The 14,018-nt window shown below is 38.9% G+C and overlaps 1 protein-coding gene and 1 non-coding gene across 2 annotated transcripts in view; one reads left to right on the top strand and one right to left on the bottom strand.

Annotated features, from left to right (window-relative positions):
• Togaram1 (TOG array regulator of axonemal microtubules 1) overlaps positions 1–13,923 on the bottom strand; it is a 67,571-nt gene extending 53,648 nt beyond the window's left edge. The window contains 3 exon segments of the mRNA XM_048361874.1: positions 2,037–2,193; positions 11,671–13,678; positions 13,680–13,923. Coding sequence (XP_048217831.1) covers positions 2,037–2,193; positions 11,671–13,678; positions 13,680–13,714 — 2,200 coding nt within the window. The 5' untranslated portion in view covers positions 13,715–13,923.
• On the top strand, positions 700–805 carry LOC125363708. Its single transcript, XR_007213301.1, has one exon. It is a non-coding gene; the product is annotated as a small nucleolar RNA U13 (small nucleolar RNA).
• Positions 13,924–14,018: the final 95 nt, after the last annotated feature.

Raw genomic sequence — 14,018 nt, 5'->3', positions numbered from 1 at the left:
GGCGGCTCAGTAGTAGAGTGCTTGCCTACTATGCATGATTCTTCAGTATCACATGAACAGAAAAAAACTTGAAGTGGCGCTATTGGCTCAGGTGGTAAAGAGCTAGCCCTCAGCAAAAAGTAAGCTCAGGGACAGTGCTCAGACCCTGAGTACAAACCCCAGAACTGGCATAAATAAATAAAGAAATAAATAAAAAGCACAAGAGAACTTCTCTATTGGTCTTTAAGGCTTACAAGCATGTGCTCAATTTTTTTTAACCTTACCATATAAGGGCTACCCATATTCCAATTTATCTCTTAACATCTAAGATGAATTCTACACCTTGACACTCTTCCCATAATATTTTAAGCCCAATCCTAATATCAAGTTTTGTTCTCAGCACAAATACTTTCTACTTCTATAACATGAAGCACCAAAAGATACAGCTTAAATATTATTATTTCTTCAATGCCTTTTTAAACTGATATGGTCCAGGGCAATGTCCTCTGAACTACCATAATAGTTAACTTCTCTAACATATACCCAATTGAACATCTTTCCAATTGCTCTGAAACATTATTTTTCACTTCCCAGTCTAGGAGCAAATATATCAATTCTACTTTCAACATATAATCAGAACACTAGCACTTCTCCACTATATTTCACTGCATTTAATTTTGGTTAAAGCCTCTGGGTTTGAAACAAAGACTCCTAATTTGGATCCTTTTGTGGTTCATAAGCCTGATGATTGGGGTTCTCACGTGTCCACGTGACATGTGCCTCCCTCTAACCCTTGTTACAATGTGGGCACATTACCCGGCTGATGTGAAAACAAAAAAGATTCTTAATTTGTTCTCCTTGTTTTGGCCCTTGTCTTCCTTTCACATATTTTAAATATAGCATATAGTGAACCTGGATAACATAAGGCAATGATAGAGCACTTTTCCCCTGAAACTGCTACTCACTTGGAATAAAAACTAGTTCATTCAAGAGCCTAGCAGCCCTTATAAAGGTCCTCATTATCTCTGTAATTTCTGACGTATTCTTCATTTCATTCCAGATATACTGGCCACTTTAATTTTTCTCAAAAACGTGTCTTCAACCCTTGTAAGTTACACTTGTAAGTAGTTAGAAACTATTAACCACCCTGCTCTAAAATTATTTGCTCTCCTCTCTTTTGGTAATTACTAGTATGATTCAAATACTCCCTTCTGAATATGGCTACCATTCATTGTATTATTTATTTTTATTTAATTTTATTGTCAAAGTGATGTACAGAGGGGTTACCATTACATAATTAAGGCAGTGAGTACGTTTCTTGTCAAACTTGTTACCTCCTCCCTCATTTTTCTCCCACCTTCCCTCCTCCCCAACCTCACCCCCCACTGTACAGTTAGTTGCTACATACTGTCTTGTAAGTATAGCTGTTGCATTGTTTCCCGTTTTATCCTTTATCTCACCATTTTGATGTTCCCCTTCCCTTCTCTAATTCAGATAAACATATATACAATACCCAGAGTTTTGTGTGACAGTACTGGGGCTTGAGTTGGCCTCTCGCTCTAGCTCACAGCTGTCACTATACCACTTGAGCCATGCCTCCAGTTCCCATTTCATGAATTAAAATCACCTCCATTGTATAACTTTAAATACCTCCTTATCCATATTTCCCTTCTCTGCTTTATTTTTATCTAATATCTTACTTAGCATCTATCATCATCTCTCATAGTTTGCCTGTCTGCTCTCTCTCCAAATAAATTGCAAGCTTTCTTATGCAAAAAATTATCCCACTCTTACTCATTGCTATATTTTTAGAATTTAGAGAAGTATAGAAGATGCTCAATAATATAAGCAGTTTGTTAGGTGAATATATCCCAACACTGTTATTTAACAGGTTTCAGTGAAAAAAGATACAAGCGGATTTTTTTTTTTCAGGTTTCAATTACTATTACATTTCAACTGCTTAAAATTCTACTAACCCTTGAGTGAACGATAACTTCAGAGAAGTTCATTTAATTTAATGTAGTTTAACATATTCATTATCCTCTATTTTTACTTACCAAAAGCACATACAGCAAGGGAATCTGGATTACAATCTCGGTTACTCTGAAATAAATTTCTTGATACTCTTTTTCTACTAAAACATACGTCATCATTGACTGTCATTTCTTGAGACAGCTTTAATTTTGGAGACTGAATGAGATCATAGGGTGAAAACTATGAGAACAAAAGAATAAGTTAGCAAATGTGTGTTGTCTACTCAGTAATAAATATGACAAAATAATTTAAACCCAATTATGAAATACATATTAGAGGAAAATTTTCATCAAATTAACCATGATTCACAATATTCACATGTAATATACTAATAGTTTTTTTTCATTCCAAGATAAAATTTTTTCTCTTTCTTCTATGCCTCAACTCTTTACTTTCTTCCATTAGATTATCTGGTAATTTTAAAGAGAGGAATCAAGTGACAAACAATAGGAAATGGAAAAAGAAAGAAATGTCTTACTTAGAAACAAAACTCTTCAAACCAAATTGAAGCAGATTTACTATCCATATTCTGCAGCCCAATTATAAATATAAATGACCGAAGAGATTCTCTCACAACAGGCATCTTAGTTAAAACAAGTACATAAAGAATAGAGGTGTAGCAGTGTTAGCACGTGTGAGGCAATGGTTCAATCCCAAGTACCAAACAAAAAGTGTCTAATACTAATTAAATTTTCTCCACTGATTTTGTAGTTGTATACGTTACCCTCAACTTGTTTGAAATACTACACATTATTGTAATTCAAAAATTTTTTTTAATTTAATTTAATTTATTTATTTATTTTTGGCCAGTCCTGGGCCTTGGACTCAGTGCCTGAGCACTGTCCCTGGCTTCTTCCCGCTCAAGGCTAGCACTCTGCCACTTGAGCCACAGCGCCGCTTCTGGCTGTTTTCTGTATATGTGGTGCTGGGGAATCGAACCTAGGGCCTCGTGTATCCGAGGCAGGCACTCTTGCCACTAGGCTATATCCCCAGCCCCTGTAATTCAAATTTTATGATAGGGAATACTTGTATTAAAAAGGGATTCTTACAATGCCACAAATTTTATAATGCTTAATACATCAGCTTATAATGTTCAGGCCCTTTGTAAACTTTGAAAATTTCAGATTTATGTAAAATTGAATTAGTAAACTGCCTACATCCTGAATAATTTATAATAATTAAGGTAAAATACAATAAACACCAAGTATATTTTAATAGCCTAATAATTAAACCTTGCCTCTTATATTTGCATAAAAAGCCATCAAATTACCATATTAGAGAACATATAAATACTTTTGGATGATGTTAATACATACGTATGCTTGTTTTGCTATTTCAATAATTATAAAAAGGACATATCCTTATTGTAAATTTTATATAACTCCACAAAATGCATATTCATAGATAAAATACACTTTTGGTTTTTTTCTGTGTCTGAGAGGAAACAAAGGTTGAGAGGAAACAATGGACAATTCTTTGTCAACTAAATTTTTTTTAAGTGTTGCATATCCATGCTGAATGAAATGATCCAGAACTGATGTTGCCACTGGTGAAGAATTCTGAACAGTTGAAGTATGTTGTTTTTAACTTATGACTGATAAAACTTCAAAGTGATATCCTGGCCTTTTTGTACTTTTAAGATTATATGGAGTCTGGGTAAGGTTGTTTAGCATATATATATATATATATATATATATATATATATAAATATATGTATTCCCTCCACACTATCATCATTCCTAGGGCCCTACCACTCAAGGATTCTACAACTTCCCATAGCAACACCCTAGGGGTCAATCCTCTAAACACCAATGGATCTAGAGGACACATAAACAACAGCCATAAAACTTACCATGATACCAATGCTTACCCTAACATTTCTCTTATTAATACCTATAACTTAGCTACCATTTGTACCTGAAAGGACTACCAAATAATAATCTTCAATTTCCTGGTTAGCCTATAAAATAACAGAACATAAATTTTCATTTGGTGTACTTTCTACCTTTTGAATATTTAACTGCTACAATATAAATCCAGCTATCTTATTTCTCTCTAATAAAGATGATTTTCATGAATCAGCCTTCAAACTCTAACGAGAAGTAGGATATTTAAAGTAATAATAAAAATAATAAAAAGAAGATGGACGCCAATGGCCCACAACTGTAATCCTAGCTACTCAGGAGGCTGAGATCTAAGGATTGTGGTTCAAAGCCAGCCTGGGTAGGAAAATACATGAGATTATAATGAAGTGGCACTGTGGTTTAAGTGGTAGAATGCTAGCCTTGGGCTGAAGAGCTCAGGGACAGCACCCAGGGCTAGAGTTCAAGACCAACAAAAAAGGAAAGAAGGAAGAAAGGAAGGAAGGAGGGAAGGAGGGAGGGAGGGGGGGAGAAGGAAGGAAGGAAATAAAAGAACACAACAACCAACCTAGAGTAGTAAAGTCTAGAAAACTGTCCTAAAAAACAAAGGACAAAAACACATTCATAGGCAGAAATTGAGGCCAGTAAGACCAATTTGTCAGTAAGAACTGATTTGCAAGAAATATTAAAAGCCCTTCAGATAAAAAGAAAATTATAGGGCTGGGGATATGGCCTAGTGGCAAGAGTGCCTGCCTCATATACATGAGGCCCTGGGTTCAATTCCCCAGCACCACATATACAGAAAATGGCCAGCAGTGGCGCTGTGGCTCAAGTGGCAGAGTGCTATCCTTGAGCAAAAAGAAGCCAGGGACAGTGCTCAGGCCCTGAGTCCAAGCCCCAGGACTGGCCAAAAAAAGAAAATTATATAGTCCAAGAAGCAGTTTATATTATAAAAGAAATAGAATCTTATTCATTATAAAAGTTCTCAAAAGCACAAAAGGCAAAAGAATTTTGGAGACAAAAAAACCAAGAACATGAACAACAAACACAATCACTTTAAATTTAAATTTAAAATACATGAATTCAAAGGCAGACATTCTGAGTGGATATTAAAAGGTAACTACATAGTGTCTATAAGAAGCAACTTTAAATAAAACAATACAGGTTAAAAGAAATGTCAAAGCCAGGTGCTGCTGGCTCACACATGTAATCCTTAGGCTTAGGGCTAAAATCACCATTCAAAGCCAGCCTAAGCAGGAGGGTCCATGAGACTCTTATCTCTAGCCAGGAAAAAGTGGGAAGTAGGGCTGTGGCTCAAGTGGTAGAACACTATCCTTGAGCAAAAATCTAAGGGATAAGACCCAGGCCTTGAGTGCAAGTACCACTACGGGTACACATACACACTCAAAAAGAATAGACTTACAGTTCCAACATACTGAGAGACTTACAATTACAGCATAAAGAAAAGTAGTAAGGATACTATCAATATGCTGAAATAACTGACATTTATAGGTAACTTTCTCCAAAAACGGATTACATATTCTCAAACTTACATGGAATATTCACTAAGACAGACTACATGCTATTCTGTCTAGATACTAACAAATTTCAAAGAATTGAAATGATACAGTAACAGATCTCAGACCACAAGAGAATTAAGCTAGAAATCAAAATCAGAAAGATAGCACTAGAAAATCCACCAAATATTGGAGATTAGTAATACATTTGTAAATTACACATGGGAAAAAATAAAAATCTCAACTGAAATTTCAAAACCAAGAACAGAAATCAGGGTAAATAGGAAATCAAGAAACATTAGGAAGTGAGCTGTGGCTCAACTGGTAAGCACTAGCTTTGAGCGAAAAAGCTAAATAAGCAAGAGTGTGAAGCCCTGAGTTCAATCTCCAGTACCAACACATAAAAAAAGACAATAAGGAGCTGGGGATATGGCCTAGTAGCAAGAGTGCTTGCCTCGTATACATGAGGCCCTGGGTTCAATTCCCCAGCACCACATATACAGAAAACGGCCAGAAGTGGCGCTGTGGCTCAAGTGGCAGAGTGCTAGCCTTGAGCAAAAAGAAGCCAGGGACAGTGCTCAGGCCCTGAGTCCAAGCCCCAGGGCTGGCCAAAAAAAAAAGACAATAATAATGGGATACTATAAGCAAATATATGTTCAAAGTTTGATAACTTAATGAAATGGGCTGATTACTTAAGACAGAATATAACAACCCACACAGATACACACAGAGCATGTGTGAAAAAAATCAAATAAATAATCACCTTCAGAAACAAAACGTATGAAACTATAACTTCTCTGTACATCACTCTGACAATAAATAAGAAAAAAAATCACCAAGGATAAAATACAGGGAGAAGAGACATGGCAGAACAAAAACAAATAAACAAACAAACAAAAAGAAACAAAAGTGCCAGTTTCAGATGTGTTAATTAGTGAATTCCCCTCCCTCCCTCCCTCCCTCCCTCCCTCCCTCCCTCCCTCCCTCCCTCCCTCCTTCTGGCAGTCCTGGAGCTTGAATAAGACCTGGGTGCTGTACCTGAGCTTTTTCACTCAAGGCTAGTGCTCTACCACTTTGAGCCACAGCACTACTTGTGGTTTTCCGGTGGTTAGTTGGAAATAGTAGTCTAATGTACTTTTCTGCCCCAGCTCCATTTGAACTGTGATCCTCAAATTTCAGCTTCTTGAGTAGCTAGGATTACAGGTGTGAGCTACTGGCGCCTGGCTGCCAATTTCTTATTGTTTCACTTTTTCTTAACTTTGAATTTTCATTTCCTTCTAATTAATTTTTTTATCTTTCCTACAAGATCAAATATTGAATTAGGAGCTAAGACTTGGGTGTAGGGCTGTGGCTCAGTGTAGCAGACTTAAGGGTCTCACAGACTTTCTTGCCTAGCTGGCTTTGAATAGTGATCCTCAGATCTCAGCCTCCTGAGTAGCTGGGATTGCAGGCATGAGCCACTGGAGCCAGGCTCATTAGTGAATTCTATTAAGCATTTAAAGAAGAAATTGTATCAACATTCTACAATTTCAGGCAGAACTTTTCCTACCTTGTTTTATGAGGCCAGCATACATATTCTATATTTCAACTGTATGAAATTCAGAAAAAGACAAAATTTTGGCCAAGTGCTTGACAGGACTTAAAAGAGGAGGGATGAGTATTTTTAACAATGAAGGACTTTTAGGGTAATTAATCTATTCTTAATTTTTTTGTGTGTGTGCCAGTTCTGGGGCTTGAACTCTGGGCTTGGGGTCCCTGGTATTTGTGCTTAAAGCTAGCACTCTACCACTTGACTCTACTAGCACTCTATCTCTGTAAGCTTCACTTTCAGCATTTTGGTGATTAACTGGAAAAAAAGAGTCTCCCAGAATTTCCTGACTGGGTTGGCTTTGAACCACAATCCTCAGATCTCAGCCTCCTAACTAGCTAAGATTATAGGCCTGAGCCACAGGCACCAAAAATGAACCTATTCTTTATGCTACTATTATCATGGCTACCACATAAAGATACATTTGGAAAACCAATATTATATGCAAAAAGGAATGAATCCTACTAAAACTGCTGGATAATGACATGCTAATGTAGTTTCTTTGATTATAACAAATGTTCCACCATATGAAGGATTCAGGGGAGCAGCCAGTTTATATGGGTGTCAACAGGAACATGTAAGAACTGTACTTCACATTTAATTTTGTTGGAAATCTAGAACTGATCTATAAAATGCTTTATTAATTTAAATATATGTATGTTTTGATATCTGTACATACAAAATACTTATATTTGTTCTGCCTTTCATTAGGATAATTTACAATGTAGCTCTACAGATCATTTCTTTGATTATTTTTTCAGTTCTGGGGCTTGAACTCAGGACCTGGGTGCGTTCCCTGAGCTTTTTTTTTTTTTTGCTCAAGGCTAGTGCTCTGCCATGTTGAGCCACAGCACTACTTCTGGTTTTCTGGTAATTAAATAGAGATAAAAGTCTCACAGACTTTCCTCAGATCTCAGCCTCCTGAGTAGCTAAGGATTACAAGCATGAGCCACCAGCACCCAGCTTCTACAGATCATTTTTGAGCAAGTAATTTTGATCTGATTTTTGTTATGTTAAAATTTCACCACAGAATCTTTCAAATGTAAACTTGTCTAAACTGTATTTCAGAAATACACTTATTTTCTGATTCTTGCTTTGGCCAGTACCAGAATCTTCTTACTAATACACACACTGACATCTTAAGACTTTACCTATAGCAAGCAGAACATCTCCTTGACAATAAAAAGTAAACAAATAAATAATGAAAAGCAAAAAAGAACAAGCAGTTTAAAGGATCAGTACTTACAGAAAATCATCTACTACCTGGTAATGTTTGTAATATATAATAATAGTCAGATGACTAGATTATATCTGAAAAAAAAAATTTTTTTTTTTTTTTTTTGGCCAGTCCTGGGCCTTGGACTCAGGGCCTGAGCACTGTCCCTGGCTTCTTCCCGCTCAAGGCTAGCACTCCGCCACTTGAGCCACAGCGCCGCTTCTGGCCGTTTTCTGTATATGTGGTGCTGGGGAATCGAACCTAGGGCCTCGTGTATCCGAGGCAGGCACTCTTGCCACTAGGCTATATCCCCAGCCCTGAAAAAAAATTTTTTAATTACACCTTCTGGAATTGGAAGGACGCACTGAGAACATTTAGGTCACCACTATCTATAGAGGTCGACAGCAAAAACATACAAATTCATTACATAGTAAAGGATAAACAAATCTTAAACTTTATGGTGGTGCAAAAATGATACATGCATTCAGTAGAAACTATAGTGTGAGTGTTGATCTTATCCCAGATTAACAATAATCCTCTTACAATTCTGGGTTGTGGCAGTAGACTACGGCTCTCACGTACAAAATCCTAAGTGTGAATAATCCTGAACATAATTTAACAGGTAGTTAGTAGGTTATTGGACTAGTACTTTTGGGGAATTATAAGCAAGAAGTGAAGCTGTGGCTAAAGTGGTAGAGTTTTAGCAAAAAAAATAAAGCTAAGGGACAATGAGAGCCCTGTCCCTAAGTTCTAGCCCTAGAACCTGCACTCCTACCCCCCCCCCAAAAAAAAGTAGAGGATATGACATTAGGAACCAGAGTTTTATTATGTGAGAAGGAAGTAGTAATAAAAAAATAAGAACCCCATGTTTCTTGACTTGAATTGGAGATATTAATATGAACTCAATAAGAGAGGAAGCAAAGAGCTCCCTCATTTTTCAATGAAAAGGGACAATCTGCAATGAGAAAGAAATAGCAAATTTACACCCAGATTTGACTTTTAAACCAATAAAAGTACCAGATACAGAAGGGTACTATATTTTATTTTAAGTCAGAGTGCTCAAAGATTAAAGCGTCACACCTAAAAAGCAAAGCAGCTAGCAACTAGTCAAACAATTTTAGTATCGAATAAATCAATTTTCTTGTTAAAATTAAAATGTATATAATTACTACACAAAGAAACAAAATTCCAGGTAACAAATACTTTAAAAATCTTTGAACTGTTTTACCTGATTTTTGTTTTGGGGGGGGTTTATTGTAGGGTTTGAACTCAGGGCCTGGGTACTGTCCCTAAGCTCTTTTGCTCAAGGTCAATATCAGCTATCCTGAGTAGCTAGGTTTACAGTCATGAACCACCAGTGCCCAGAATTTTTTTTTAAAAACCATTTGTATATCACACAACTCAGTAAGATGTACAATAACCCTGAACCAATACTAAAAATAGTGAGTAAAAAGTTATTGAGGTCTTTATAGGTTATCATCTTACAGATCATTTGTTAATTATATAGAGGAAAATATGCCTTTACAATGAATCTGGTTATCATTGCCTTAATCAAACAATAAAATTAAACACCACTAATATTGGGGACAGCCTGATATTTGTGTCGTACTGTAAAATTCACATTACATACCACCTATATATAACATTTTCACTAAAAATATTATCTTCACTCTGTAAGAAAACAGTTAGGTAAATTTCAAGATGTGAGACATTCTATAAACAACTACCCTAGATTCTCGGGGAAAAAAGTCAATGTCATGAAAAAATAAGAGACACAAACAGCTAGAAACATGATGCTAAGTTAAAAAAAATCTACATGAACCCATAACACAGTAAAGCAAAAACCATAAAACATTTAGGAGAGGGGGCTGGGAATATGGCCTACCGATAAAGTGCTCACCTCGTATACATGAAGCCCTGGGTTCGATTCCCCAGCACCACATATATAGAAAAAGCCAGAAGTGGTGCTGTGGCTCAAGTGGCAGAGTGCTAGCCTTCAGCAAAAAGCAGCCAGGGACAGTGCTCAGGCCCTGAGTTCAAGCCCCACGACTGGCAAAAAACAAAACAAAACAATAACAACAACAAAAAACACCTAGGAGAAATTTTGAAAAATTCAAATGCACCTCGTATACATGAAGCCCTGGGTTTGATTCCCCAGGACCACATATATACAAAAAGGCCAGAAGTGGTGCTGTGGCTCAAAGTGGTAGAGTGCTAGCTCTGAGCAAAAAGAAGCCAGGGGCAGTGCTCAGGCCAGGAGTTCAGTCCCCAGACTGGCAAAAAAAAAAAAAAAAAAAATTCAAATGCAAACTATTAGGTATTATTGAATTACTATTAATATCCTAAGGCATGATAATACAGTCACAAAGAAACTTATTCTTAGGATATATATGTTAAGATATTTACAAGTTAAATTCAAGATATGTGCAATTACTGTTAAATGTTTCAGAAAACATGGAGCAAAATCACAAGATGTTAATAAGTGGTAAACACAGACAAAGTATATGAGTACTTATTGTAGACTTAACTAAGGTAAAGATTTGTAAAAATGTATACACACACAGTATGAGTCACTGGCTCCTGGAAACATTTGTAATTTTTTTTAATAAAAGCTTTGGTCAACCAGGCAGGAAAAGCCATGAAACTCTTATCTCCAATTAATCCCAGAATATGGAAGTGGAGCTGTGGTTCAAAAGGGAAGAAAAAAAGCAAAAAAGCTCAGGAACAGTGCCCAGGCTCTGAATTCAAGACCCTCCCCCCCAGAACTACCACCACCAATAACAAAAATAGACAAACAAAAAGCCAGAAGTGGAGCTGTGCCTAAGGGGCAAAGCGCTAGCCTTGAGCAAAAAGTTCAGGAACAGCCAGTGTCCAGTTCCTGAGTTCAAGCCCCAGGCTCGACAATAAACAAACAAACAAAAGCACTGAAGGGGAGAATCTCAACTAAAATGTAGTATCTCCGAAGGCTTTTTGACTTTTCTAGCTGAATTACATTTTTCTGCCATAAGTACTCCTAAAGGACTGTCTATTCTAGCATTTACCAAATGTATCAACTGCTGCTTTATAGGCCTGTCCTTATTCTTAAATAGTGTGGAACTAGTTTCAACGTCATTTCCAGAACTTAGCTTCTATCTAGCACCTACTAGGTTCAGTGTTTGTTGTATATATTTGGTGAATGACATGCCAAAGCAATAAGCCAATATTGAAATAAAGGGAAGTCCATATTACATGGTGTCTCCAATTCCAATCAAGAAGCTCTAAAAGTCTTAAATAATCTGTACCATAGATAACCAGTAAATGCAGAACTTGAAGTGTGCTGCAGACCACTTTGAAGTTAGTCATCTAACTTCATCTAACTTTTTTTAAAATTTAAAATAACAACCTTCATAAACAACATAACCTTTAAGTCATCAAGAGACTAATTTCATTTTAAATTCTTTCAGCCTTAATTTGAGAATATTAAAAAAGCAATACCTGCTCTGTATCCTTGGAACTGGAAGTGTGGTTTTCTCCAATGACTCCAGGCTGCTCATTTTCCCATGGTAATTTATTTTTTCCTTTCCCTGCACTTAATACCCTTCGGGTACAGATAGTTGGACTGTAAGAGCCATACATTTGCATACTGTCTCTCATGTGGTCACTGCAATGGCAGTGTGCACTCTGAGTTCTGTTACCAGACAAAAGCCAGTCTGTATCTGCTCCATGTGAGAAATGGCTTGACCTCCCCTGAGCAGAAGATGGCATGAGTATCGCATACTCTACAAATCCTTGTTGTGTTACCTTTGGTAGGGTTTTTCTAGCCAATCTGGCTTGCACAGCATTCATCACTCCATCTCCATTATCTTGCATTTCAACAGTATCTACGGCTTTAAAAAGTATGCTGGTTTTACTTGAGCCCATTGATGATGCCAACACTGCAAAAGCTTCTAGAGCTGCTTGGCGTACCCTGCGTTTGCTATCTACAAGAGCTGGGGCAAGATCAAAGGATAGTTTGGATAAGTCAAAATCCTCACTGGGGTAAGTCAGGAGAGAGCAGATGCAAATGTTCACCACTTCCTCTCTTACTCTGGAATGCTTATGTTTAAGATGTTCCAGCAGTAAACAAAGCACCTGTTGAGGACCTACTTCCTTCATCAGCTTCAGGAAGATCTTCATATATTCCTGTTTGATCACCAACTTGTTGTCTGCCAGTACTTTGACAGAAGCTGCTATAACTGGCCCCAAAAACTGCTGTACTTGCCCGCCAAGGCGAACAACCAGTAAATGCAGAACTTGAAGTGTGCCGTGGACCACTTTGAAATTAGAGTCATCTAGCAGATTATACAACAAGCTAATGAAACCAACAAGACTAGAATGAGGGGTAGAACTAGGGTTAAATTTCTCCAGCACCCGTTTTAGTTCTTCAACAGCCTGAGTCCGGTTCTTATAGTCTTCCTGATCCAACAATCTTGCATGCAGCTCCTGAGGAATAATCCCAAATTTAAGATTGCTATTGGAAAGAGTCACCGCAGAGGGGGCAGGCTCCTCAGGAAACCCAGGGGCTTCTAGTTCCAAATAATATGGAACTTGACTTCCAAACTGGGACTCCAGGCGGCGATTGTACAGTCTCCTCAGAGCAGATGGCAGCCGAGATATATAGGATTGAAACCTTTCTTGGCCAAGTCGCTCCCCGATTTGTTGAAGCGCTGAGAAAGCGGTCTCCGATTCATCTTCAATCTCCTGATTGCCAAGCTTTCGGGCTAGAGAAATTACCATCTCGGTGAGATCCAAGCCCAGCAAAAAAACCTCAGGAGTAAGCAAGATAGGCAGGAGGAGTGCAGTGGAAACTCTAAGCCTAGCATCGGTGCTTTCCAGACCCTGTTGTATCAGCGTTCTCAGCACCTGTGCAGAACTACGTTTCAGACAGATGTGTAGGATCTGCAGCGCATCTTTCCGCAGGGCTGGGTTGTCTTCTCTCAAGGAGACAACTAGTTGAGGCAGAAGTGCTAAACTAAAGGCCTCTTCTAGCTGGCCTGCCTCCCCCTGACCCCGAAGAATGCCTGAGAGAAGTTGCAAGCAGAGTCGCTTCTCATCAACACCTCCTTCCACAAGCACTCGGCCCAGGGCCCTATACAAGGCTTCTTTCCGTCGGGGAAAGCCAAGCCGACCGCCCCGCCGGGGCAAAGCAGCCTGCAGAGCCTGGAAGGCCTCGGAAGGTTCTGGTACGGTACGCAAGAGTTGAAGAAGTCGAGTCTCCTCTTCATCACCCCCGGACAAACTACTTCCAGGCCCGGACCAGTTACTCGAGATGGTCTCCGCTGGCAACAAGAGGGTCGAGGCCAGAGTGGAAAGTGTAGGGGTGCAGGAACCGTGGTCCCCGGCTGCTCCGCGGCAGTGGAAGTTTTTCTCTCCTCTCATGATGCCCCCAGCTCGACTATCATCAGTCCCTGGGGCGGAAGGACGACTGAGGCTCTGGAGGGCACAGGCAAAGGGTGGAAAGGAGCGGCAGCAGAAGCAGCTCGGAAGAGGCAGCCGCCATGGAGGGCCCACAGGTAGCGGTGGCTGGAGGGAACCATGGCCTTCTCCAAAGGGCTTTCAGTCTTGGTCTCCCAGCCTTTCAGTGCCTCTCCAGGCCGCACGTTGCTGAGGAGAAAAAGGAACAGCTTCAGGCAGTTGGCAGACCGCCTCCAACTCTAAGAGGCATTTTGCCTTTAGCAAAATGGCCCCTGCTTGAGCCTCAGACCCCACAGCAGCCACCGGGCGTTAACAGGAGCACCACGTGACCAAACCGATTGCTTCCATGGTGATATACCCAGCCCGGACCTATTAACCCGGAAATCAAC

This window comes from Perognathus longimembris, chromosome 14, assembly GCF_023159225.1.
Source record: "Perognathus longimembris pacificus isolate PPM17 chromosome 14, ASM2315922v1, whole genome shotgun sequence".
NCBI lineage: Eukaryota > Metazoa > Chordata > Mammalia > Rodentia > Heteromyidae > Perognathus > Perognathus longimembris.
Note: the sequence above shows the minus strand (reverse complement) of the source record. Positions and strands in the feature narration are given on the sequence as shown.